This window comes from Crinia signifera, chromosome 8 (genome assembly GCF_055691185.1).
Source record: "Crinia signifera chromosome 8, ASM5569118v1, whole genome shotgun sequence".
NCBI classification, from domain to species: domain Eukaryota; kingdom Metazoa; phylum Chordata; class Amphibia; order Anura; family Myobatrachidae; genus Crinia; species Crinia signifera.
The window spans coordinates 171,966,117-171,993,929 of NC_139224.1; the positions used below are offsets into that span (position 1 = coordinate 171,966,117).

At 48.4% G+C, this 27,813-nt stretch overlaps 3 protein-coding genes across 3 annotated transcripts in view; 2 read left to right on the forward strand and 1 right to left on the reverse strand.

Annotated features, from left to right (window-relative positions):
- Positions 1-293: 293 nt before the first annotated feature.
- Positions 294-14,791, reverse strand: ACADM (acyl-CoA dehydrogenase medium chain). Its single transcript, XM_083157782.1, has 12 exons — positions 14,638-14,791; positions 10,740-10,836; positions 7,664-7,761; positions 7,514-7,583; positions 6,894-6,994; positions 5,557-5,637; positions 4,268-4,398; positions 4,066-4,174; positions 2,916-3,056; positions 2,744-2,839; positions 1,759-2,007; positions 294-695 (listed from the first exon to the last, which is right to left on the reverse strand). The coding sequence occupies exons 1-12, from the start codon at positions 14,662-14,664 to the stop codon at positions 624-626; spliced, it is 1,272 nt and encodes a 423-aa protein (XP_083013908.1). The 5' UTR covers positions 14,665-14,791; the 3' UTR covers positions 294-623.
- Positions 14,792-14,836: 45 nt separating this feature from the next.
- On the forward strand, positions 14,837-27,812 carry RABGGTB (Rab geranylgeranyltransferase subunit beta). The gene is made up of 9 exons (XM_083157783.1): positions 14,837-15,101; positions 15,683-15,790; positions 17,276-17,473; positions 19,033-19,138; positions 19,911-19,963; positions 20,787-20,897; positions 21,022-21,147; positions 24,603-24,752; positions 26,204-27,812. The coding sequence occupies exons 1-9, from the start codon at positions 14,997-14,999 to the stop codon at positions 26,342-26,344; spliced, it is 1,098 nt and encodes a 365-aa protein (XP_083013909.1). The 5' UTR covers positions 14,837-14,996; the 3' UTR covers positions 26,345-27,812.
- MSH4 (mutS homolog 4) overlaps positions 26,565-27,813 on the forward strand; it is a 93,914-nt gene continuing 92,665 nt past the window's right edge. The window contains 1 exon segment of the mRNA XM_083158254.1: positions 26,565-26,621. Within this exon segment, the coding sequence (XP_083014380.1) occupies positions 26,565-26,621 (57 nt within the window).

Genomic DNA, 27,813 nt, shown 5'->3' on the forward strand with positions numbered 1-27,813 from the left:
ATTTACCCTGCACAGAAACAAAATAATTCACCCAAATCTCTCTCTGCACATGTTACATCTGCCCCACCTGCAGTGCAGCGGCAAATACAAACTGCGAGGGCGGCTTATTATCCCGTCCATTATTTCTACGTCACATCATGCAGACAAACTTAAAGGGGGGGGGGGGGGGGGAGATTAGGTTGTCATATTACTCACTGAGGAGGGAGATTATATATATATATATATCTATCTCCATTGCCTGAACATGATATCACATGCTGCCGGCCGCATCCCTAAGCTCGGACGACACAGTCTTAACAGTTTGAGGTTAGATTATTTATTGTTTTATGGATGATCATTCCATCCCTGCTGTACAAAGATCCCACAACAAGTGTCTGGTAACGGAGCCTGTGGCTATTGGATAGGTCATACGGAGAATGAGCAAAAACGTAAATGCAGAACAATCACCAAAAACCTTATAAAAGAGTCTCTGCAGGTGATTATACAAGATTACATTCCGGTGCTTATACAGCTCAGATTAGGTGTCAGTTTCCTGCAGTCCGTGGACATTGGAGGGTAACGGAGTAAGTAAGGCCGGCACTGTGCAGAACAGTCCTCACAGGTAGAACGGGGCAAGGAATTCTTCACGCTTTGTATCGGTTAAAGTGCTCGCGGGACACGATCAGTCTCTGGATTTGCGCAGTTCCTTCATAGATCTGGAAATAAAACATAGTAGTCTTTAGGATACTGCGCGGATTCTCTCTGTTCTGCGGAAATTATGTGACCTATCTGGGGATCAGGCCCTGGAGGGCAGCTCGGGCAGTGTTTGTAGAGGTATACATCGATCCTAGGTCTTCCTATTATCTGCAGGGCTTTAATGAGGTCCAGAACCGCCTGTACTGGGATGTTGCTATAGATCAGAGGAATGTGCATCCATCCAGGTCATCTACAGCTGCTGCAAACTGAGCCATCTATGGATGCGACACATTGTTCCAGAATGGTATGACACCAAGAAATTAGAATTAAGTGAAAAATTTGAAGTTTTGGGCCTAATTCAGTTCGGCTCCCTAAGCAGCGGTCATCCGCTGCCTAGCAAGCCTATAAATGGTGTTACTCGCCAAAGCCATTCGCACCGGGGTTTGTACAAGCACACAAATTTACATGTGCAAACCCCGACTATCAGGGCCAAGACCGACTTCGGATCGCAACGAGCGATCCTGAATCAGACCCTTTATTAGAACTGGTATTCACGTCATATGCTCGACTAATGACCTACACAGAACACCCTCTCCATCCTCAGCTGCTGATTGAATGCTGGACTCCAGGGGAACAGAAGCATATAACGGGCAGGGCTAAAACGGATGGGGATGGCGAGTTAGATTACACAGCGCGCACATTACTAGCAGCGGTCGGGGCAGAGAGCTCTATGGTCAGTGGCGGTTAGAGTTTGACCTCTCAGAGGCTGATTCATTGTAGCTAGGTCACACTATGGTCCTTATTATGTGCCAGATGCAGCACTGATATTGGCTGCAGTGGAGCGATGTTCTTTGGCTGCGTGTCCTGATTCAGGTCCTTGCTGCACGTGTGCTGGATCCTCCCGGGCATGTGCAACATCAGCCACATACTGCGCTTCCAGATTAATGCCATCGCTGCGGCTTCGATGTTATAGTTACAGAACTCCTCAGCTGTCGTCCCCCCCCCCCCTATATACAGGGGTATTAACCAAAGCATATACAGTGTAGTGTAGGACATGCCAGCAGCAGCCTGTGCCCCTCTCACCTGATAGATTTTGGCGTCTCTCATCAGCTTTTCCACAGGGTAGTCACTGTTAAATCCGTTTCCGCCAAACACCTGGACAGCGTCCGAAGCCACCTGGTTGGCAATGTCTCCTGCGAAGGCCTTGGCGATGGAGGCGTAGTAGGTGTTTCTCCTGCCCGAGTCCACCTCCCATGCTGCCCTCTGGTAGGCCATACGCGCCAGCTCCACTTTTATGGCCATCTCGGCGAGCATGAAGGAGACGGCTTGATGCTAGCCAGGGTTAGATAGAGAGGGGATACTGGTTAGCCTGTGGCGGTTATGGTTCTGCAGCATCTATGTAATATCCACGCCAGTGATTGGGACGTTTGTGGATTTGTATCGGTTTTACAGGTTACAGGCTGCACAAGGTAAAGTGATAAAGTAGCATCTAGACCGGTGTTTCCCAATCTCAGTCCCCAGGAACCCTAACTGTGCAGGTTCTGCCGGTCTTCTTACTATCACAAGTCGGATCAGTATCGCTACCAATGGATCTGCAAAACTGCAGCAGGGCATGCTGGGAGGTGTAGTTCCTCCGTCGCTGGCATGCCACAGATTGCCTACCGGTTACGGATTGATTTGATTCATGACATTTAAAAGGTGAACTGAAACCAAATGGAATTGATCTGTTTAGGGGGTATAAGCATATATAAAGTCTGTATCCGACCCGCACAAGAGATCAGTGCTACATATATCCTATTACAGAGCAGACAGACGCTAATGGGTGTACAGGCCGTCTCCAACAAGTGTGTCTGAGATGATGCCAACACCTTCGCTTTCTGGTGGCTCATTATATACAAACCTTACAAGTATTGTATAAAAGGATCTACAGGCTGTGTGTATAATATGTGTATCAGACTTGGGTCCCACCCCCGATATCCCAACATTTTGTACATAGCTTTAGGGTAATAAATGAATAGCAGACATCTAGGACTACGTCCACCGTTCACACGGATGGGCACTCACTCACCTCAGCGATCACTTTCCCGAATGTCTTCCTCTCCAGCGAGTACTTGGTAGCTTCATCCAGAGCTCTCTGCGCTAACCCGACCGCGCCGGCTGCCACCTGTAACAAGTAAGACCCGGTTCAGGTAACGCGCTTCCTCCACAGACACTCACCTGCTGTAGACCCATCCTCTTACCGGCGGTCTGGTCTTATCAAAAGCTCCCATTGCAATCTTAAAGCCGTCTCCTTCGCCCAACAGGACGTTTTCAGCGGGAACTCTGACGTCCTCAAATACAATCCCCCGGGTGTCCGAGCACCTCTGGCCCATATTCAGTTCCTACAAGCAAAACAATGGCAGTAATGACCAATCACACACGGCATTACAGGCGGACATGATCCCTACTGATAAGGTCTACTACAGTCCACTATTAACGTGTATTGAACCACCGCCAGGATCAGCATTAGACAACAGTAATGCTCTATCCCAGTGGTAGCCAACTCGAGAGCTACCAACAGTTTGCCTACCCCAGGTCTAAATGCTATATGTGGGGCAATTCAATAAAGATGCGTCCTCATACGTCATTGCTGCAGTTGGTCCTTCTCCGCGCACCAGGTCCCCGATGTCTTTTTCTGCTGAACATTGATATCTGTGTGCGACTGAGTCTCGGACTACAATGCACCAGACACTTCTTTACCTTGCTTTGCATACAGTCACACACAGATATAAATGGGCCATATGTCATATTAACCACCACCATCTCCTCGTTCATCTGAGTTGCATCACGACGGAGATGCATTTTCAGCAAGAAGGCGCCCGAAGCCAGCAGAGAAACATGGTACCTGGCAGCTCAGTCACATCAGGCATCTGTAGCGGCGAGGAATATTGAAGCTAGATGTATGAGGACACATTAGTAGCCGCCAGATCTTTTTTATTTAAATATTCAGCAATAGGTAAATTAAGAGTTTGTATTATTGAAAAAAAAATAAAAAAAGAAGTGCATTGCAAAAAAAATTTAAAGAAATACTGTATATAATAAAATGATAATATATAAAAAGCATCCAATAAAGGAATGGGAATCTAGGATCCTGCAGGCTACATATTGTGAGGGATCTACACCTGATACATAACAGGGGGTGCGGATGGGTGAACTCGCACCTATGGGACCCATGCAGAAAAGCAAATCGGTATAGAAGTGGCAGTTAGAGGTGTGGCCTGAGCCCACAGTAATGGGACACTGCACATACACCCCGATGACACTAGTAGTAAGAGACGTGTATATACTGTCACTGTAGGTGTACAGCGCTGCGTATAGGTGGTCTTATATACAGCAGGGGGGGGGTCTCACCTTCCTACCAATCTGGATTCCGGGGCTGTCTGCATCCACAATGAATCCAGTGAAGGCCTTTCCTGTTGATACTTTTGGGTCGGGGTTGGTGCGGGCCAGAAGAAAGTACCTAGGCATCGAAATAAACAACACTGGTTGCTCTTCAGGTTCCAGTTTATATAGATAGGTCTCAATGGGACCCAGTATAAAGTCATCCACCTACCAGTTCGCTTTGCCTCCGTTGGTAATCCACATCTTCTGCCCATTGATGATGTAATCATTGCCCTTCTTCTCCGCTCTAGTCTTCAGACCGGCCACGTCCGAGCCGGCCCCTGGCTCAGTGACACAGTACGCCTAGGGGACACAGGTGGTATTCACTAATAGGACGAGGCACAGAGACTTGTTGGTGTTATTACAGGACACTCCAGTTATATGTGTTTGCAACATTAGGTTCTACATTGACAACAGTGAACCCAAATACGCAGGAACGCGCCAAAACATAATCCAGTATTTATGGCACTTAGACTTGTTTTTTTGGGAATGGGGCAGAATTCCACACATACTGTAGCAATATATATCTATCATCAAGTACATATGTCTTATTAGCAGTGAAAATATATATATATATATATATATATATATATATATATATATATATATATATATATATATTTTTTTTTTTTTTTTAAACAAATGCTTTTTATTACACAAAATTGAAAATCAAGAACAGTTTGCACGGAGTGATCAGCATCTTCATCATACATCAGATTCAGAGATTTAAGACATTCGTAGGTACAATTTGGATCTAGAAACAGCTTTATAGAATCAATACCCAACACGTTTCGTCCTAAGACTTCATCAGGGGTAAGTTCAAAATGATGCAATAAACTCTAATAATATCAATTAGTTAAATTGCTGTTTCCATCAGTGACCAGCGATGGTCACTGTAGTAAAGAGACAGTCTGCCGGGGACGCAGGAACATGTGGGAGCGCACTCCCGGAGCCCCATACACACGGGATATGGTTGCTCAGTATCCATCCGGTGATTATGGCTGAAAATCGCCCTGTGTGTTCGGGGCTTGACACTGAGACATTGCTATTTATTAGAAAACTTGCGCAACCATGTTTTAATGCCAACAGTAGCAATCTAAAAGTTATCAGGCTCTGATTTGGTTAATTTGACAACTTTCAATAAATCCAGTTGTTTTACTGCTTATTTCCCATTACATCTGGATACAGGTAGATAGACTAAACATGTTCCAACAAAAAAAAGTACAGAGACGTCTCCATAGGACTGAAGGTTTTCCATTGAAATAAATACAACGGAGAGTAAAACATTAAGTGATCGTCGTTTATTGTCGCTCTAATGTGCGATTTAGCTGGTTACCGTTTAAGAAAGAGAATGATCATTTTACTCCTGTCCTATGGGATTGTCAGATAAGGGGTTTGGGAAGATATAGTAGGGCTCTGATCTGGTTTCCCCTCCCAAAATCACTATTACTCTGCACTTACACACATCAGAGGTTCCTCGGTCATTCTCCCCAGGTACTTCTTCTGCTGGGCCTCGTTCCCGGCAATGATCACTGGCATTTGCTGCAAAATAAATCAATTATTTAATTTAAAAAAAAATATATATGAATTATCTGCACAAATATCACCAGCAGTGAGCTAGGAACAGTGTAATGAGTAATACTGGGGCAGATTTATTAAGCTTGGAGAAGAGATAAACTGGAGATAAAGCGGAGAAAAGGTAAAAGGAGATAAAGCACCAGCCAATCAGCTCCCAACTGTCTTTTTCAAACACAGCTGATTGGCTGCTGCTTTATCTCCGGTTACCTTTTCTCCGCTTTATCTCCAGTTTATCTCTTCTCCAAGATTAATAAATCTGCCCCTCAGTATCACAGTATGAGTGTCACACATGCAATAATGAGATTCCACTGAGTTACTATGAAAGTATCGTCTCACATACAGAGAGCTACAGCGAGACAAGCAATGTGCTTGGATGTAAGCGAGTTATACAAACAGGTACGCACTCCTTACTACACAACAGCTGAATTACAGGCAGAGACTAACATATTAATTAGCCCACGGTGCCGAGGGGTAGGTGGCCCAAGAACAAATCTAATTATTTAAGGTCCATGCGATAGGCAATACTAGCCGGAAGCAGGCAGAAGCTGAAGGTTTTTTAAAGGGGCAATAACTTACAAGTTATGGATTTGCCTCGGAAGTAGAGAGGTTCATGATCGGATTTATCCGTATGTTATTGGCTATCCAAAACATGTGACAGATGATAGCCAATAAGATCCTGCTTTGAGGTCCGAGTAAAACGGAATGCGCACATCTCTACTTGTAAGTGATTGCCTCTTTACTAAAAACGTCTGAGCTCAGCAGGCACCCCGCCGAACTGGGCGGCATTACATCCCACCATAAGGATCAGAGTGAACCACAATTGGTACTTATATGTTAGTTGGGCGCCCACCAATGTTCCCTCTAATTTTACGAAGGCTGTGTGCGGCAAAAGATTTTGGCTGTGCAACTTTGGAAGGAAATTTTTATTTTTGTGCGTCACTTATATATGACTGGAAAATGACGTTCAGCATTTGTGTTAACTTTACTTCAAAATTATATTAAACATTTAAACATTCAAAACACAGCAAACAATGTAGTTATTGGGTGAAACACACATTAATTGAGTCCACAACTGCAAAAAGGGACCACTGCTGCTTTGTGCGCTCTGTTATAATGTCTGTGCGCACGCCCGTTGAGTTGTGTGCGCGCGCACGCGCGCACAGCTTAGAGGGAACACTGGCGCCCACTATAGTTAGTAGGCTTATACTTTTTATACTTACTCCCAAAGAATTGGCCTCTATGGCGGTCTGAATGCCGGTACATCCATATGCGATTTCCTCAGTAATCATACATGTATCAAAGATGCTGAGGTTCATTCCACCTGCGGGAGACAGACACGTGACACATCAACACGCAGAGGGAGCGTTCCGCCATGGGTACCGATCCCCTATACACCATGGGGGGGTTACGCAGATCTGGTGGGAGTTGCCGTTTATGCAGCCAAGTACCAATGGTCAGTACTTTGTGCATGTGTAGGACCTGCGACAACAGACGTACTACAGGCTGTCAGTGATTGACAGTCTGATGCTGAATGCAGGCATGTAAGGGGAGGTAACGGCCTCGGTTCTACAAATGGGGGCGTGTCACCGCCACTTAAGAGGAGGAAAGAGTCCAGGGATCTTTGTGGTTGGACAGAGATTTCCTGGCCTCTGTGACGGGCGGCTCGAGCTGCACCGGGAGTGCTGTAAGCCACCTGATGGGAGGAGAGATCCCATACGGTGTCCTATGGTTTTCATGAAAACGGCATCATTTGAAGTGGAAAATGACACAAACTTATTGTCATGGTGAATGCTAGAGACAGGCGTGGCACTAAAACCGGTCGTAAAAGCGGCATTCTTACCGCAGTGCTCCGGGATGTGTCCGTTCATCAGCCCAAGCTCCCACGCTCTTTTGATAATGGGCACTGGATACTGGTAAAACAAAGATGGTTTTGGACTATAAGGAAGCACAAGGGGAGCATAGGTACAGCGGAGGATAGAATTCACCTCACCTCCCCGGTTCTGTCATATTGAGCTGCTACGGGAATGATCTCCTCTCTGGCGAATTTCCGAGCTGTGCTTTGGAACTCCTTCTGCTGCTCGGTCAGCTCTGTGCACACAAAGGACAGAAACGATGTCAGACACTTCCTCATTGTCTCACTACATCACCCCAGGGATAGGAGATGAGACAGACAGCAATGTGGCCAGGGAAACAGGTTTTAAATGGACATCACAGGTACCGTGCAATTTGTGGAAAAAATAAAATAACTCAATAAATAAATACATTTTAAAAAAATACAAAACAATAAAATAAAAATTGCACTTCAAAAATCGCCTTCAGATGTTTTCTCATAGAAAACATAAAAATTGCAAATGTAAATCAGGTGAATTTTTCAAATCGCATCCTAAACATTACCAAAAATCAGATCCGGTCCAAGCTGGCGGGTCTGATAGAACCATCAGCGAGATCTGTGCCTGGTTCTGTGCAAAAAAAAAAAAAGGTTTGAAAATAAATTAAAATAATTAAAAATAAATGCGGCACCGCGCATCACATAGGACCTGCTTCAATTATATGCGATTTGGATGCTTTTCGGGTCATTGATTTCTGCAATCGCATTAGAAGAGCCAAAATTGCATGTGAGTCATCTTTTATGTACAGACCTTTACACTAGTAGTGTTCCCTCCAGCTTCCCAGCAGGGCAGCGTGCTGGAGGAAAAGGGGCACTTTGTATGCGGTGGGGCGGGCCCGCCAACGTCACCAATGTGGGCGGGTCTGCCCCCATCACAAAGCTGGAGGACCAAAGTGTTCCCTATCCCTGCCATAGAGGGATGGTATAAGTCTGTGTATTACTGTGTGCAGTGACCTGTGTATTACACACCTCCCCCTACACTGTGTGCAGTGACCTGTGTATTACACACCTCCCCCCCTACACTGTGTGCAGTTACCTGCGTATTACACACATCATCCCTACACTGTGTGCAGTGACCTGTGTATTACACACCTCCCCCCTACACTGTGTGCAGTGACCTGTGTATTACACACCTCCCCCCCTACACTGTGTGCAGTGACCTGTGTATTACACACCTCCCCCCCTACACTGTCTGCAGTTACCTGTGTATTACACCCCTCCCCCCCTACACTGTGTGCAGTGACCTGTGTATTACACACCTCCCCCCCTACACTGTGTGCAGTTACCGGTGTATTACACACCTCCCCCCTACACTGTGTGCAGTTACCGGTGTATTACACACCTCCCCCCTACACTGTGTGCAGTTACCTGTGTATTACACACCTCCCCCCTACACTGTGTGCAGTTACCTGTGTACTACACACCTCCCCCCTACACTGTGTGCAGTTACCGGTGTATTACACACCTCCCCCCTACACTGTGTGCAGTTACCTGTGTATTACACACCTCCCCCCTACACTGTGTGCAGTTACCTGTGTATTACACACCCCCCCCTACACTGTGTGCAGTGACCTGTGTATTACACACCTCCCCCTACACTGTGTGCAGTGACCTGTGTATTACACACCTCCCCCCTACACTGTGTGCAGTTACCTGTGTATTACACACCTCCCCCCTACACTGTGTGCAGTTACCTGTGTATTACACACCCCCCCCTACACTGTGTGCAGTGACCTGTGTATTACACACCTCCCCCTACACTGTGTGCAGTGACCTGTGTATTACACACCTCCCCCCTACACTGTGTGCAGTGACCTGTGTATTACACACCTCCCCCCCCTACACTGTGTGCATTGACCTGTGTATTACACACCTCCCCCCTACACTGTGTGCAGTTACCTGTGTATTACACACCTCCCCCCCCTACACTGTGTGCAGTTACCTGTCTATTACACACCTCCCCCCTACACTGTGTGCAGTTACCTGTGTATTACACACCTCCCCCTACACTGTGTGCAGTTACCTGTGTATTACACACCTCCCCCTAGACTGTGTGCAGTTACCTGTGTATTACACACCTCCCCCCTACACTGTGTGCAATTACCTGTTTATTACACCCCCCCCTCCCCCTACACTGTGTGCAGTTACCTGTGAATTACACACCTCCCCCCCTATACTGTGTGCAGTTACCTGTGTATTACACACCTCCCCCTACACTGTGTGCAGTTACCTGTGTATTACACACCTCCCCCCCTACACTGTGTGCAGTTACCTGTGTATTACACACCTCCCCCTACACTGTGTGCAGTTACCTGTGTATTACACACCTCCCCCTACACTGTGTGCAGTTACCTGTGTATTACACACATCCCCCCTACACTGTGTGCAGTTACCTGTGTATTACACACATCCCCCCTACACTGTGGGCAGTTACCTGTGTATTACACACAACCTCCCCTACACTGTGTGCAGTTACCTGTTTATTACACACCTCCCCCCCTACACTGTGTGCAGTTACCTGTTTATTACACACCTCCCCCCTACACTGTGTGCAGTTACCTGTGTATTACACACATCCCCCCTACACTGTGTGCAGTTGCACCAAGATCCCTCTATACCAGTGGTTCCCCAACTGTGTGCCTAGGCACCCTGGGGTGCCTCAGGACACTCGCAGGGATGCCTTGGGTTGGTTGACCAGGATCAATTCATATTATTTATGGTCAATGTAACAGGCAAAACCAGTGCTGGTGGCTGCCAATCATAATATATGTGGACAAACAGAAGCAAATCCTGTCCCTCACCAGATAACTGTGACATATAGACACAACGCACTTCATATAATATTTTTTTTCTGAATTTCTCGATAAGAAGCATTTGGTCTAGGGGTGCCTTGAAAATATTTTGATGCTCAAGGGTGCCGTGATTGAAAAAAGTTTGGGAACCACTGCTCTATACTGTGATCTCCAGTGCCACCTAGTGGATGAAGGAGAAATGAATGTAAAATAAATGTAACCTAACAGTTCTTTCCTCGTCCAGCCAATGTGATTAAAGGATTAGCTCCATGTTACGGCTACAAGGTCAAATAAGTCACCTGAATTCCATCTCCGGACATGAGATAAAGCGCGCTCTGGTGTTATCAGCAGCTGTGCATAAGAGAGAGATGATATCTGACACTTACCGAAGCTAAAGCCGGAGTGTGAGGCCGAGGCGGCTGCAGCGTGAGGGGCGGTGGAGGACTGTGCTCTCTGTCCGTGCTTGGCAATGTGCGGCAGCACCTGGGGGAATACATGAGAGCAGTGCAACCGTCACACGAGTACAACCTATATAAATTCCCATACAGAACAGTTACCAGGCGGCTCAGCCTTTATTGCAGCCACCGTACAGGAGACTCCTCAAACTGTGCGCCAACAAAATAACATAATAAACCAGTGCTGGGGGCACTCCAACAGCCCAGGTTTTACGGATATCTGTGCTTAAGCTCAGCGACCATATTGCCAGCGATAAATACCCATGTGTACGCACCTTAAAGACTGTTTTGGAACCACTGTACTAACATGGTGCAAAATGTATGTTTTTGCTGTAACCTGTAGCAACCAATTCCTAGCAGACATTGTTTGAATTCAGCTTAAAAAAATTAAATCCAAACACCTGGACTGACCGGTAGGGGTCATAATTGTGCACAATGGGCCTGATTCAACTTTGTTAGCAAATCAGAGGTCGGACAGGCTGCACATATGATAAATTGTATGTGCAGCTGTGGTGAGTGCTTCGCCTGAATGTGAGGCCTCTGATTGGCTGAGAGCTCTCTCTCAGCCAGAGGGCCGTCCAGTGTTTTAAACAGTTTTTAAAAAAAAATTATGCCACTGACCCCCGGCGCCCTTCAGCGCTCCTTCACTACACTTCTCCGCCGAGTGCCCACTCCCAGCACCCGGTGTGGCATTACAGATGGCATGCAACATCGGGTGCTGGATTCAAGGGGGCACTTTAGGCACCATAAGATGCGATCGGATTTGATGGGACATCGCATTGCCATGTTGCATCTAATCTGATCGCATAAGTGTATGGGCACCAATACTCTTACAAGGTAATGGACCTGCTGCCTGCGCTGTGCTGACGGCTCACTTTTCCATATATTTATTATTAACATCCACGTTTGCACAGAATGCAGGATGCCGTTATATTATCGTCCTATAATGCATCAAACTAAACAGCAACTTGTTTCCGAGTGAGTTCCTGAAGGACATTACTGATGTGTCTGCATCACTATGATGTCAGAAGGCGGGTTACACTGCTGCAGCAGTAACCCCATATATAATCAGTGATTACTATCTATGGCTGGACCTTGGTCCTACAGATGTGGGCAGCACGGATGGTGTAATGGTTTAATGGTGTAATGGTTAGCATTACTGCCTCACAGCGCTGAGGTCATGGGTTCGATCCCCACCATGGCCCTAACTGTGCAGAGTTTGTATATTCTCCCCGTGCCTGCGTGGGTTTCCTCCGGGTACTCCGGTTTCCTCCCACATTCCAAAAATATACAGGTAGGTTAATTGGCTCCCAACAAAATTAACCCTAGAATGTCTGCGTGTGCGGGTACATGTGGTAGGGAATATAGATTGTAAGCTCCACTGGGGCAGGGACTGATGTGAATGTTCAAAAAATGATCTCTGTACAGCGCTGCGTAATCTGTGTGCGCTATATAAGAAACTGTTAATAAATAAATAATAAATAAATGTGTGCAGGAGGCATCCAGGACCAGGTACAAAGGTAACAGTCAGGGATGCACTGAGAGGTTCCACTATAGAAGGAACACTAATGCTGTCAGGGGTGTACAGCCAGATGACCGACACTAGAATGTCAACATGATTAGGATGCTAACATAATAATGTTCACAGTTATAATTAGATTTAGTGTTATATTTATATATCCAAAAGTATGTTGATATAATGAACGTGTCAATATTCTGACATTCAGAATGTCAACATATACCAACCCCCATTGAAACAAATCAAAGTATGGACATATTTTTTGCTGTAAAGGATCTTTATGTAGGGATGGTCATCAACGATTCTAAATCATCGATGGTCTATGGCCGATGTCAAATACTTTTGACATCAATGGGAGAGAACCAGATGGTTTTCCCTACATCGATGGCACAGAAGAAACAATGTTTATCTATTTATATTCTTTTTTTTCAAGGTTTCGGGACACTGAGCATAGCCCCCCCCCAGACACACTATACACAATAAGGCCCCCACACATTCTGATCGGCTAAGCAGTCAGGCACGAGAAAAGGAATGGATGTCATCGATAGCTACAACTATTGTCCATCACATAGCTTGTAACCATTGATGGCTGGTTGCAGAACTGCCATCCCTATCCTTAGCTTGTTTGTTTTTATAATTATAAGTGCAGATCATATTGGCCCTGTGTGCATGGGGGGTTAGGGTGAGACCTATAGTGTGCATGGGGGGGGGGGGGGGGGGTGTAGGGTGAGACCTATAGTGTGTATAGTGTGTATGGGGGGGGGGGGGGTAGGGTGAGACCTCTAGTGTGTATGGGGGGGGTAGGGTGAGACCTCTAGTGTGTATGGGGGGGGGGGGGTTAGGGTGACACCTCTAGTGTGTATGGGGGGGGGGGTTAGGGTGACACCTCTAGTGTGTATGGGGGGGGGGGTTAGGGGTGACACCTCTAGTGTGTATGGGGGGGGGGGTTAGGGTGACACCTCTAGTGTGTATGGGGGGGGGGGAGGGTTAGGGTGACACCTCTAGTGTGTATGGGGGGGGGGGTTAGGGTGACACCTCTAGTGTGTATGGGGGGGGGTTAGGGTGACACCTCTAGTGTGTATGGGGGTGGGGGCGGGGTTAGGGTGACACCTCTGGCGCAGTTAGTCCACAGAGATAAAGGACCAGACAATCAGCTCCCAACAGTCATGATACATGCTGTTTGAAAATGACAGTCCAGAGCGTATTGTTTTTATTGTTTGTACACTCTCTAAGCTTTAGCTCTCTCCAATTTCGGACCCTCAGGCATTAGATACAGCTGTAGAACGTATGTAATGCCTGATGGGCTTATTTATCAACGAGTAACGGAACTTATTGAGTGTGATAAACGGTGCTCCAGCCAATCGTCTTACACAGCTGCCTGCGTTCTGCTCCTAAGTCATGGTAGCGCCTAAATCCCCTATAAAAAGGTTTTGAAACGTTGACTGATACATCCGCTATCCTTAGGTTGTATTGCTGAGTGCCGCCCTGCAGACTAAAATTGTATTTGGTGCCCTGCTTCATAGTTTCCTGGGAAGGCACCGGAAAAGATGTCTTCAGCCGAGGAGTGCTACTATGTATGTATGTATGTATGTATGTGTGTATGTATGTATGTGTGTATGTATGTATGTATGTATGGCGCACACACACACACACACACACACACTGATGAGACTGGAGCAGGGTTTCTCAAACTCAGTCCAGGTGCACAGGTGTAATCATTACTCACTGACACATTTAGAAAGATCCACAGGTGGAGCTAATTATTTCTGTGAGGAGACGACCTGGTAGTGTCTAGATCACCTTTAGTTTTGACAATTTTCCCATCATGCCCTGGGCCCACGTATACCTGAAGGGGAAATATAAATCTGTGGCGGGAAGCGAGCCACCGTGCCCGAAGCGTGCGAGCCCACGTGGGTACAATGCAGCTAAGATAAAACAAAATATAACCGAGACCTGGGTGAATTACAGATAAAATAACTTTGTGAGGGCATCTAACAACTTCCGCCCTCACTAAACGTCACATCCTGTTATCAAAACTGAAGGGGATCTAGAAGAGCCCTGCAGGGCATGCACTTGCACTGTGTGTGACCGACTTTGAGAACCTGTGACCTAGGGGGACGGGTCATGTGACCTTGAAGTCCACCCTCCCCCTCTATAACAACAACAGACACATATAAGGCCCCCTCTCTTGCTGCTGCACTACATAACCAAGCATGCAACACACTGGGACTTTCAGTCCCACCCAGGTGAAATGACACTTGCAGAGTGAGCCCTGGAGTATGCACACCCACCCACCGGGCCCTCACTCACCCGGCGGGTCACCCTCAGCGCGGACATGGCGTTATAAACACTCCGTGTAGCGCGAGCACAGACTGCCGGTCAGGGACTGGACGGAGATCACCTACACATACGTAATACTAGTACACCACGTGAGCACACGTCTCACTGACGTCATGGCGGAGGCGTGCCCTCACTAGCTCAGGCCGCTCCCGCCTTTGACGCGCATGCGCAGCTCTCACTTGCCGCCCAGGCAGCGGGCGTTCATCATTGCGCAAAGAGGCCGCTGTCACTGTGCAGGACAGGCAGCGCCGCGGACACCTCAGTGAGGCCCCATACAGCAGCGCACGTACAGTACAGTACTCAGTGGCAGGCAATGCTGAGGCGGCTATATGAGGCCGCTGTCACTGTATGGCACCGGCAGCACTGAGGAGGGTCTCCCTGTACTAAAAAGTGCCAGGTGTCCGGTCACAGCGGCTCCTCCCGGCACCGACATGGTGAGAGAGCAGGGACACCACCCCCCCTGTGCCCTAACCCCCTGCATGGTCCCTAATGCCTTCCTAAGATACCCCCTGTGCCCCTCCCAGCTTCTCTGTATCCTACTGGCCTCCCCTGTCACCACTGTGCTCCCTTATCTCCCCTGTATGTTACTGCACCCAGTCTCACCATCACCCCCATGCTCCCTGCCACCCCCTGTGCTCCCTTATCTCCCCTTTATGTAACTGGCACCCAGTGTCCCCATAACCCCCCATCCACTCTGTTCTCCCTGTATGTTACTGGCACCTAGTGTCCCCATCAACCCCCATCCTCCCTGTCACCCCTGTGCCACCTTATCTCCCCTATATGTTACTGATCCCCAGTGTCCCCATCAACCCCTGCCACTGCTGCACCCCATTAGCTCCCCTGTATGTTACTGATTCTCAGTGTCACCCCTCCCATCATCCTCCCCTTCATGTTACTGATTCCCCCCCCCCCATGTGTTATCGCCATTGCCACCTGATCATTGCCATCTCCTCCCGTCATGCCCCCTCCTCTATATCTCTTGGTTATATAATACCTGTCTCTCATTGCCTTACAGGGGACGCCACAGAAGGATGTTGTTGTAAAACCTGATGCACTGAAGACACTGCTGTTGGATAAACACGCAGAATACATTGAATCATATGGAGCTAAGAAAGATGATTATGTGCGTAACACTTATACTATAGGCCCGTCCGATGGAGGGGCACAAGCTTATGCAATTCTCAAAAGTTTTGTAAAGTGAAAATGTTTTTCATTTAATTGACCCTTATAGGCCTTTAACCTCTTTGGTGGTATGCCTGCAAATTTCTTGGGCTGAGCTGCGCTGCAGGAGAGGGCTCACTCTGAGAAATGTTCTCAGTGGTACCTCCAGTAGTAAACCACTGGCGCATCACCATCTCCGATCCTCCCTGCTCGGGCCGCTCTGGGAGGTTCGACCCGCTGGGCCGTTCGTGTGTTTAGGCGTCCAAGACTCCAAACACAGGAATTCCCCCAACAGACCAATGGCTGAGTGCCCAAACACACGAGCCCCACCCAAATGGCCCCGAACTTATCCAAGCAGACACAAAGAGCCGAAGCCGGCAACAGCAGCCCCAGGGGAGCAGGGGCTGCTGCAGAAGGCGGCGGCTGCCCCTTCTGTGGTGAGTATTTCTGGGGCAGGTCAAACCTGCCCTGGTTTGTTTGTCCTGCCCCAGGAAAACCCACCACTCAGGGGGGTAAGGCTCCACTAATGGGAATTTATTGTGTTGTATCCAGTGCTGTGGAGAGGGTGGAGCTGGTACTTTTTACATGGGCCCATGTGCTGAGCAGGGGAGATGGGCAGCAGAACCCCGCACCCCGGGCACATTTTTTTTATTTTACACGGGCGTTGACTATGCCCCGCCCATTAACCACAATCCCTTTTCTACCAGTGCGGGCGGAGCTTTCAGTGGCCCTGGTTTTATTGGGAAATAAGTTTTCCAAAGAAATATCCCAATGCATGAAAACAACATAAATAGCATGCACCCTTATGACAGCACCCTTAAAGGGTCGTCCGATTAAACCCATCTTCGAACTTCGATTGTCCCTTAAGATAAGGTAGTGTGCAAAGTTTGAAGACGATTAGGTAGAGCGTTCAAGCGTTATCCTGGAACATACGCACATGCACACACACATCATTCAATTATACTTATGTAGATGCTATGATATGACCTGCTCTCTGGAGAATCTTCTTGGTGTTTTCTCCAGGCCAATGACATTGCAGGAGTTTGGATGTGAGCTAGGCCATCTGATTGGACAAGCTGTGTGATGGGGAAATGGGACAGCAGTAAAGTGTCCAGCCTGACATTAAGCCACAGCAATCGGATTCGTGTCCATTAGAACTGCCCCAGACACCTCCTTTTCCCAAAAAAGCCAAAGCCCCTTGCTCAGCCTTCTATAGCTTGTCCAGTATGTTCCATTCAGAAATCTCCAAAGGATGCAATTTAAGTCCTGACTTCTGCCGACTGTCACATGGGAGGAGGGTCGTCTAAGGTGTTTTGCTAGTGAAGGGCAGATATAGGATTGTAGTAATAAGGTATTTGTAGGGGGGTTCACCATTTGGGGGGGGGACTCACCAGATTTATGTTGGTGAATTTATTTTAGATTTCAAAGCCTATTGATGTGCTTGCAGGAATACTGCATGTCGGAGTACCTGCGGATGAGCGGCGTCTACTGGGGGCTGACGGTCATGGATCTGATGGGTGAACTTCACCGCATGAACAAAGAGGAAATCCTGACGTTTATCAAGTCCTGCCAGCATGACTGCGGCGGATTCAGCGCCAGTATCGGACATGATCCCCATCTCCTGTATACGCTCAGCGCTGTGCAGGTAATACATTCATGTGTGTATTTATGTCTGTGATGGTTGGGACAGATGATACACTCCGATAACTTCAACCCAGTAAGCCTGTCGTAGGATACTTAAGCTTTAAGAAAGATTACAGAGAGCCATAGCTTACATTAAGCTACAGTAGCTTTTACATGTTATTTCATGGTATAAGAAGTTTTATATATACAGTATGAGAGAAGATTCGGTACTCTTTACCTAGAAGGGCGCCCGTCGCGGGCATCGCGGGTACATTTATGTATGGCCGCGACGCGACCGACGCGATGCCCGCGATTTCCCATTGAAACCAATGTTAAACATGGAAATCGTGTCGGTCGCGTCGCGGCCGGCCATAAATGTACCCGCGATGCCCGCGACGCGATGCTCCCGATTTCCCATAGGAATCAATGTTAAAAGGCGCGATGGACCCGATTTTACTGTTAAATGGCTCAATCCACCCGATTTGGCCATAGGAATCAATGTTAAATGGGCCACAGAGCCCATTAACCCTTAAATGTCCCCCCAAATTTTTAACGCCACCCCACGATCCACGGCAACCCGAAGCGTGGCGAGCGGCGGCGGTACGCATCCTCCGACCTTTTCATGCCCTACTATCCACTAGGGCGTGGTGTGAGAATATAATAGTGTGGCGAGCGCAGCGAGCCACCGAGCCCGAAGCGTGGCGAGCGGACGCGGATACCTTCACAGTTATGCGCGTCCCCTCGCGGGCTTCACAGGTGTCCGTGGCGAGGCGGACACCTGTGAAGCCCGCGAGGGGACGCGTCTACCTGTGAAGGTATCCGCGTCCCCTCGCGGGGCTCGCTGCGCTCGCCACGCTTCGGGCTCGGTGGCTCGCTGCGCTCGCCACACTATTATATTCTCACACCACGCCCTAGTGGATAGTAGGGCATGAAAAGGTCGGAGGACGCGTACCGCCGCCCCTCGCGGGCTCGCTGCGCTCGCCACGCTTCGGGTTGGCGTGGATCGTGGGGTGGCGTTAAAAATTTGGGGGGACATTTAAGGGTTAATTTGGCCTATTTGGCCCCAAATCGGGTCCATTGAGGCATTTAACAGTAAAATCGCGGTCAATCTGCCGTTTTAACATTGTTCCCTATGGGAAGATCGCGGGCATCGCGACCATCCCGATTTACCCGCGATGACCGCGATTTTTACCCCCGACGACCGCGATTTCAATCGCTGGCGCCCTTCTAGGTAAAGAGTACCGAAGATTCAATATGTGTTTCATCTTCAATGGTCATTTCATTCCAGTGCTGGTGTGATTGCCCAGCCGGCAGGGACGGCTCCGGTGCTGGTGTGATTGCCCAGCTGTCAGGGACGGCTCCGGTGCTGGTGTGATTGCCCAGCCGGCAGGGACGGCTCCGGTGCTGGTGTGATTGCCCAGCCAGCAGGGACGGCTCTGGTGCTGGTGTGATGGCTCTGGTGCTGGTGTGATTCCCCAGCCAGCGGTGATGGCTTGGGTGCTGGTGTGGTTGCCTGGCCAGCGGTGATGGCTCGGGTGCTGGTGTAGTTTCAGTCTCATCGTTTGTATATCTGTCTTCCAGATTCTGACTCTCTTCGACAGCCTCTCTGAGGTGGACACGGAGAAGATAGTGGAGTATGTGCAGAGCTTACAGAAAGAAGACGGATCATTTTCTGGAGACAAATGGGGTAAATCACTTTGTTCTCAAGTGTAAATTGACAGGCACATTGTAAAAGGCCATAGTAACGTCCTGCCACCCACAGCTGACAACCGGCTGCAGATCGTGGTAGTGCCCTGCTGCTGGCTTCGGATCGTGGTAGTGTCCTGCCGCTGACTGCAGATCGTGGTAGTGTCCGGCCGCTGACTGCAGATCGTGGTAGTGTCCTGCCGCTGGCTGCAGATCGTTGTAGTGTCCTGCCGCTGGCTGCGGATCATGGTAGTGTCCTGCCGCTGACCACCAGCTGCAGATTGCTTTCACCAATGTAGCCATCACTGCATGTTGGTCATATGTATAATGCAGGCATTCTCATCCAGGGTCCTCAAGGCACACCAACGGTGCAGGTTTTAGTGATATCCAGGCTTCAGCACAGATGGTTTAATCAGAATCCCTCAGATACTAATTAAGTCACCTGTGCTTAAGCCTGGATATCTACAAAACCTGCACTGTTGGTGTGCCTTGAGGACCGTGGTTGGGAATGTCTGGTATAATGTAACATATAACCCATATTTCCTGTGTTCGTTTCTGGATTTCAAAGCGTTTGGGATTTCTTAAAAGCTGCTGTTGCCTTTAGCAACCTATATATTTTCTCTGTATTTTCCTAAGGGCAGTTATGACCTGGAAGCGCCCAACTGATTACTCTGCTTTTTGTGTGTATGCCCCAGTTTTCCTGCATTCCCATTGTTGGTGTTGTGGTGATATGGGAGCAGCACGGTGATGTTGTTCTGTGTTCTCTGTTACAGGGGAGATAGACACCCGCTTCTCCTTCTGTGCTGTCGCCACACTTGCACTACTGGTAGGTCATAAGCTACATGAAAATTTGGTGTCATTGCAGAACAGGTGCCCGTACACCACCCACCAGCTGGGATGCTGGTCGACATGCGTTTTTCTTGGTGTCAATATATCCCCAAAAATGTGTCATTTTTTATTTTATTTTACATACTAAATATCAGGGGATTTGGCTAATAGCTTCCCTGTGTCTATCCTATTATCCCTGATTCAGCATCCTTATCCTCCAAGACTGGCACTTGTCAGGTATGAGGCACACAAAGTATAATCCCCCGATCCCCTCCCATTAGCAGCCCTTCAGACCCATGATAAACCTTAAGCTGGCCATACATCTACAGATTGTCAGATCTGGCTGGTTGGAACAAAAACCTGGTAATATCTTAATGACAGTTTTTGGCAGTTTTCCAGCATTTCAAAGCAAATGGTCAACTGTCATTTGCTCTCATCCATTACCAGGATTTTGTTCCAACCAGGCAGATCTGACAATCGATCTGTAGATGTATGGCCACCTTTAAGCTGGGTATACACTACTGCGATTTCTCTCCGCACACCCACGAGCCGCCTGGGACCTTCCCGGGTGGCAGGGTCACATGCAACCCCTGGTCCCCCGCCCGGCGTGCATCGAACCTGAGGGGCCCGCTCTATCGGGAATGGGTGAAATCCGCTCAAATCATCGAGTTAGCGTATGGAGGCCTTTAGATCCAGGACCCCATGTTTTATAGCCCAATCACGGCACATTTTTCCAGTGGCATAGTAAATAATCTCCCCCTTTGTCTGATGATAAAGTACGTGTGGATGGATGATCTCTATCTCCCCCTCTGTCCTCGCAGGGGAAGCTGGATGCTGTGAATATAGACAAGGCGATAGAGTTTGTTTTGTCGTGTATGAATTTTGATGGCGGTTTTGGCTGCAGACCAGGTTCGGAGTCACACGCTGGACAGGTAAGACGCTGTAGTGTAATGGGTGGCTTTGTCGCTGTACATCCAGTGCCCCCTGTCCCAGCTTCCCGCGTGGATTCTATACATCGCATAAGTTCATGTTCAAACTTTCTGTTTGTAATTCTAGATATATTGTTGCACAGGATTCCTGGCCATCACAAACCAGTTACACCAATTAAACGCCGACCTACTGGGCTGGTGGCTTTGCGAGCGGCAGCTCCCGTCAGGAGGACTCAACGGGCGTCCTGAAAAGGTGCGAAGTGTACAATTTACAGAAGCCATAGCCGACCATCTGAGGAGAGTTACGTTGGTCTCATGTGTCCATGTTTGGTACTGCAATAGTCTCTCCATCTCCGTTACACCAGCCATTAAGAGGTGGATCTGTGTCCTCTGGAATGTTATTGGTATTTTGGGAGTTAGAGACCCTAACGTCTAATCCTATTCAGCTGCTACCATCAATGTGTCTCCCCTCCTGCAGAGTCCTGATGTAGTCTTGCTGGGACTGTAGTTAGAGCCGGCTTATATATGAAATATCCACAGTACTTAGGAGAGGAAGTGAGCGGTATGCGTGTCCTTATATTAAGGAGTATCGGAGGAGTGGAATCGTGCCCCTCTGTGTCTTGCCGCTGGCTGTGTACTGTCTCCGGTAGCGGAGGAGTAGTGTGCGGTCAGGAATCGGGCCCCTCTGTGTCTTGCCGCTGGCTGTGTACTGTCTCCGGTAGCGGAGGAGTAGTGTGCGGTCAGGAATCGGGCCCCTCTGTGTCTTGCCGCTGGCTGTGTACTGTCTCCGGTAGCAGAGGAGTAGTGTGCGGTGAGAAATCGGGTCCCTCTGTGTCTGTCCGCTGGCTGTGTACTGTCTCCGGTAGCGGAGGAGTAGTGTGCGGTCAGGAATCGGGTCCCTCTGTCTGGCCGCTGGCTGTGTACTGTCTCCGGTAGCGGAGGAGCAGTGTGCGGTCAGGAATCGGGTCCCTCTGTGTCTGGCTGTGTGCTGTCTCCGGTAGCGGAGGAGTAGTGTGCGGTCAGGAATCGGATCCCTCTGTGTCTGGCCGCTGGCTGTGTACTGTCTCCGGTAGCGGAGGAGCAGTGTGCGGTCAGGAATCGGGTCTCTCTGTGTCTGGCCGCTGGCTGTGTACTGTCTCCGGTAGTGGAGGAGTAGTGTGCGGTCAGGAATCGGGTCCCTCTGTGTCTGGCCGCTGGCTGTGTACTGTCTCCGGTAGCGGAGGAGTAGTGTGCGGTCAGGAATCGGGTCCCTCTGTGTCTGGCCGCTGGCTGTGTACTGTCTCCGGTAGCGGAGGAGTAGTGTGTGGTCAGGAATCAGGTTCCTCTGTGTCTGGCCGCTGGCTGTGTACTGTCTCCGGTAGCGGAGGAGCAGTGTGCGGTCAGGAATCGGGTCTCTCTGTGTCTGGCCGCTGGCTGTGTACTGTCTCCGGTAGCGGAGGAGCAGTGTGCGGTCAGGAATCGGGTCTCTCTGTGTCTGGCCGCTGGCTGTGTACTGTCTCCGGTAGCGGAGGAGTAGTGTTCGGTCAGGAATCGGGCCCCTCTGTGTCTGGCCGCTGGCTGTGTACTGTCTCCGATAGCGGAGGAGTAGTGTGCGGTCAGGAATCGGGTCCGTCTGTGTCTGGCAGCTGGCTGTGTACTGTCTCCGGTAGTGGAGGAGTAGTGTGCGGTCAGGAATCGGGTCCCTCTGTGTCTGGCCGCTGGCTGTGTACTGTCTCCGATAGCGGAGGAGTAGTGTGCGGTCAGGAATCGGGTCCGTCTGTGTCTGGCAGCTGGCTGTGTACTGTCTCCGGTAGTGGAGGAGTAGTGTGCGGTCAGGAATCGGGTCCCTCTGTGTCTGGCCGCTGGCTGTGTACTGTCTCCGGTAGTGGAGGAGTAGTGTGCGGTCAGGAATCGGGTCCCTCTGTGTCTGGCCGCTGGATCTGTACTGTCTCCGGTAGCGGAGGAGTAGTGTGCGGTCAGGAATCGGGTCCCTCTGTGTCTGGCCGCTGGATCTGTACTGTCTCCGGTAGCGGAGTGGTGTGCGGTCAGGAATCGGGTCCCTCTGTGTCTGGCCGCTGGCTGTGTACTGTCCCCGGTAGCGGCGGAGTAGTGTGCTGTCAGGAATCGGGCCCCTCTGTGTCTGGCCGCTGGCTGTGTACTGTCCCCGGTAGCGGCGGAGTAGTGTGTGGTCAGGAATCGGGTCCCTCTGTGTCTGGCCGCTGGCTGTGTGCTGTCTCCGGTAGCGGAGGAGTAGTATGCGGTCAGGAATCAGGTTCCTCTGTGTCTGGCCGCTGGCTGTGTGCTGTCTCCGGTAGGGGAGGAGTAGTGTGCGCTCAGGAATCAGGTTCCTCTGTGTCTGGCCGCTGGCTGTGTACTGTCTCCGGTAGCGGAGGAGTAGTGTGCGGTTAGGAATCGGGCCCCTCTGTGTCTGGTCGCTGGCTGTGTGCTGTCTCCGGTAGCGGAGGAGTAGTGTGCGGTCAGGCATCTGGCCCCTCTGTGTCTGGCCGCTGGCTGTGTACTGTCTCCGGGGTTCCCTCTAACACCTTTTAGGATTCATGCTGCTGCTTCCTCCACCTGTGTCAGCATGGGGCAGATGGTCGCTGATGTCTGAGGGCAGCGCGGGCAGCTCCCAGTGTATTGCTGGTCAGGCTAGAGTGAGGAGACGCTGATGACGCTGCAGGCAGAAGTGACGCAATCCATGGCAACGGGATCCATGGCAACGGGAGACTTCTTCCACCATTGCCAAAATTATTTTCAAGTACCCCCAACAGGTCTGCAGCGTACCCAAGGTTGGGAACCACTAGTCGATAGTGTTTAGGACGACATGCAAAATGTCTACATGAAAAAGGTAGTTGTTAGGTGTCAATGCCGTCATGGATTAGTGTAGTGTGTGCCCTCTCTTCGCTCGCCATGCTTCTGTCTGAAGTTCACAATCAGAGTCCGGATGTTAAAGTGAAAACCTCATGTTGACCTTTTCAGCGTCGGCGTATCAGCCGCGCGCAGTACAGCTTTGTGTTACCCAGGGCCTAGGTTACATGCATATTTGTGCTTTACATCCAACTCCGACCAGGCTCAGTGTCCAAAGAAGGAATAGAGGGGTGAATTTATGAAGCTTGGAGAAGTGTTATCTATCCCCATAAAGAACGTTATGAGCAAGGTGATAATGGTTCAGCCAATCAGCTACAATATGTAAATTGACAGGTAAGAGCTGATTGGCTGAACCATTATCACCTTGCTCATAACATTCTTTATGGGGATAGATAACACTTCTCCAAGCTTCATAAATTCACCTATATGTGAGGGCAGGCCCAGACTACACATCCCAGCATGCTTTGCCACAGTTCTAGCATCCATAATAGCAAAACTGTGGCAATGCAGCTGAGAGATAGGCCTGAGTTAGGGTGTAGGCAAAATAAAACGGGTATCGAGTCGGAATGTCTACACTCAGGATGGTTTAAATGTCGGCATGGCCTTTAAGTCAACAGAAAATATGTTGAAATGCAGTTTAGGCTGAATAAACAAAAAACTATGTTAACATTCTGGTGTCGATCGTGTTAGCATGTCAACTTTTTGAATATTGACTTTCTGCCGATCTTTATCAGGTGTTACAGTAACTAATGTTTGTTCCCCTTTTAGTTTGTAACTGTACCACCGTCCTGTTCTTCATTATTCCTTGTTACTTGTACTTTCCATCACACATTTATTTATAGTAGGAACTCTGTATTCCAGCTCCCGGACGTGTGTTACTCATGGTGGGTTCTGGCATCACTAAAGATAATCGGAAGACTCCATTGGATAGACAGAGAGAAGTTACGTTTATTTATATTGGCCTGTCAGGATGAGGAGACCGGGGGCTTTGCGGACAGGCCAGGGGATATGGTGAGTCTATGCTGTCTGACCTTGTGACTTCGTAATGTAAATGCTTTGATAACTATGCTGTTCAATGATCAATATATCTGCAGTTAGATTATGCATGGAAAGGTTCATTCTACCATTGATTCCTCTAACACGGGGTGATTCAAGTTGATTCGGTAAGCAGTGAAATTTGCTACTTATTGGTTACATCTCGAAAACTTGGGAGAAATGACAGTGCTAAAGATTTGTATAAAACAAGTAATCAAATAACTTTTAATGATTTATTTCAAATTTGTAGATCTCTACCAATTGTCCAGTAATAAATATCCCCCAATCTTTCGTCTTAGAGATAACTACTTGAAAAGCTTGAAGCCAGCTTAGGGGGCATATTTTAACCCTTTGAGTGCCAACAGTTCTGTGAGAGATGTGCAAAATATCCGCTAACAATACCAGTGTCGCTCTCATATGTTATATAAATTCAAATAAAAAATATATATGAAGTATATTTCCTATATAAGGTACCATTACAGGTCATTGATGGGATAAAAATGTGTGTGTGACAATATTCATGCCTAGTTTTGACAAATTCACTTGGCACTCAAAGGGTTCGGAATATTCGCAGAGAACAAATGACGTTGACGCATTGAAATAAGTCGATGGTATTCTCTGTTATATTGCCAAATGATTGTATGACATGCATACTGAATATGTACGTGATTCATTTGTCTTGACTTGTTCTTTTACGCTTCAATAAAATAAAGTTTAAAAAAAATAATAATTCGCAAATACAATACGATCTGGGTGGAATCTTACCACTCAGGATCTCGTATTACAATGCAATCCTATCGGAAGCGGTACATCTGTCAGAATGAACTTAGGTCTACAGTCATTAGGTCGACCCCACTAGGTCGACTGGCAGGAAGGTCGACCTGACTTAAGGTCGACATGGGCCAAGGTCGACATGACTTAAGGTCGAATTTGCATAAAGGTCGACATGAGGAAGGTCGACATGGGTTTTTCACTGTTTTTTTATCCGAATGTCGACATGGACACAGTTGGCAATGAGAATCGGACCCTCGCTTCGCTCGCGATGCTTCGGGCACGGTGCCTCGCTGCGCTCGGCACACTATTTTATTCTCCCACCACGCCCTAGTGGGTGGTAGGGCATGAAATACCGCCTGTCGGCACATGTCGGCTCAAAAAAACAGTGAAAAACCCATGTCGACCTTATGACCAGTCGACCTTCCTCATGTCGACCTTTATGCAAATTCGACCTTAAGTCATGTTGACCTTGGCCCATGTCGACCTTAAGTCAGGTCGACCTTCCTGCCAGTCGACCTAGTGGGGTCGACCTAATGACTGTAGACCTAAGTTCATTCTGACAGATGACCGCATCCCATCCTATCGGCGGGATATATTTCCCTGTATGGTCACCTTGATGTGTCAGTCTGTAATTGGCCTGTATCATTGTGCAGGTGGATCCCTTTCACACCCTGTTTGGGATTGCTGGGTTGTCTCTGCTGGGAGAAGAAGGGATAAATCCTGTGAATCCAGTGTTCTGTATGCCGGAGGACGTCCTACGTCGGATCAAAGTGCAGCCGGAGCTGGTCAGCTAGAGGGAGGAGAAGACTTTCCACCGCCATTCGCTGCTATTGTTCCCTGACCATGTCCTACTGTACTGCCAGATATTCCGGCATCAGCCAGGGAGACGGGCGGGAATGTTCATCTCCACTTCTTGTACAGCTTTCTAACTTAATGTCTCTGTACTTTTGTTTTTGTTTTGTTAAAAAGAAATATCCCAGCATGCATTCTGTGCAGCTACGTGTATTACTCACAATGGGAATGCAGCAAGAGATCATGGAGACTGGATCTAATGAGGAAGAGATCCCGGATGTAACGTCTGTTTGCTCTCTATGGGAAATAATCTAGTTCCACTGCTGTAATGTTATTAACATGAGAATGTTAACGGCAGTTCGGGTGGTAAGGGCCCTTTAATTGAGTTTATCAAACATCAATATACATTTGTAATATAGGATTTGACCGTCTAGTTAAAACTACATCTACCCCACTGGCAGGAGCCCAGGAAGTCTTGCTGTAATTAGGGCACTACAGTGTAGTATTCCGGGGTTCATGAAACATCGAGGCCTAGACGAGTCTCACTGCACCGTGCGGATCACTAATGCTGAGAACTCCCTGGAATATTGCTGTGAGACCTGTTCCCTAATTACAGCGGATCTCAGCCCTTAGACGGGTGTAAGGGGGTGGGGGCGTTCTTCTCGGTCACATCGGTCACATCGGATACTGTTACACACCACTGTCTTATTCTCTTATCATTATTGCCAAATATAATGAAACTATTATTTTACAAACTGGTTGCCTATACTAATATTATTATAATGTGAGTATTATTATTGGGAAGTGAGTGACATTGTGCTGTGACGCACGGGGTCCCTTGAGGCTGCACTGATTTTCCTTTATACCATATAAGGGGGGGGGGGGGGGGTCTGTGGTCCCTGTACATCTGTCACCCGGTCGGTCACTTTGGGGGACCCAGTGTCTAACCATGTGCAACGGATTCATTACAACTGCTGAGCAGGAGCCCAAAGATTACAGCATAAACCTGTCATGGAATGCACGGATGTATCACCCACATCAATCAAGACAGGAGTCTTACTGTATAGTATACAACCGAGTAATATATATAATAATGTAAACACTGTCCTTACCTGTTATGGCACACATTTACTAAGATAGATCCAGAATGCAAACCCAGAAATCTGGAAAGGGCGGAGTAGGTGGATGTATTGGCCCACATCTGCTGTCACTATGGCGGTAATTCTAGCACCGGAAGCACCGGCATTGTGAATACTGGAGAGTATATCAGCTACACACTGACTGCACCTTATACCGCCCCTTCCCCTGGGCACCATCTGTAACCACTGATCCAGGTACCTGTGTGTATATAGATAGGCGGCACTCATGGAATTACCTATAAATCACTACTAAAGAACAACTTTACCAATGTAATTGGCATTTGCAGAAAATAAAGATATATGTGACAATAAACCCTATTTGTATGAAGGAT

Coding starts and splice junctions, on each gene's coding strand:
- ACADM (XM_083157782.1), bottom strand. CDS start 14,664: ATGTCCGCGCTGAGGGTGACCCGCCGG. Junction 2,840..2,915: donor TTGATAAGACCAGACCGCCG/GTAAGAGGATGG, acceptor TACTTGTTACAG/GTGGCAGCCGGCGCGGTCGG. Junction 2,008..2,743: donor TCGGGAAAGTGATCGCTGAG/GTGAGTGAGTGC, acceptor AACCCTGGCTAG/CATCAAGCCGTCTCCTTCAT.
- RABGGTB (XM_083157783.1), top strand. CDS start 14,997: ATGAGGCCGCTGTCACTGTATGGCACCGGCAGCACTGAGGAGGGTCTC. Junction 19,964..20,786: donor TCGCCACACTTGCACTACTG/GTAGGTCATAAG, acceptor CTGTCCTCGCAG/GGGAAGCTGGATGCTGTGAA. Junction 21,148..24,602: donor TCAACGGGCGTCCTGAAAAG/GTGCGAAGTGTA, acceptor TCTGTATTCCAG/CTCCCGGACGTGTGTTACTC.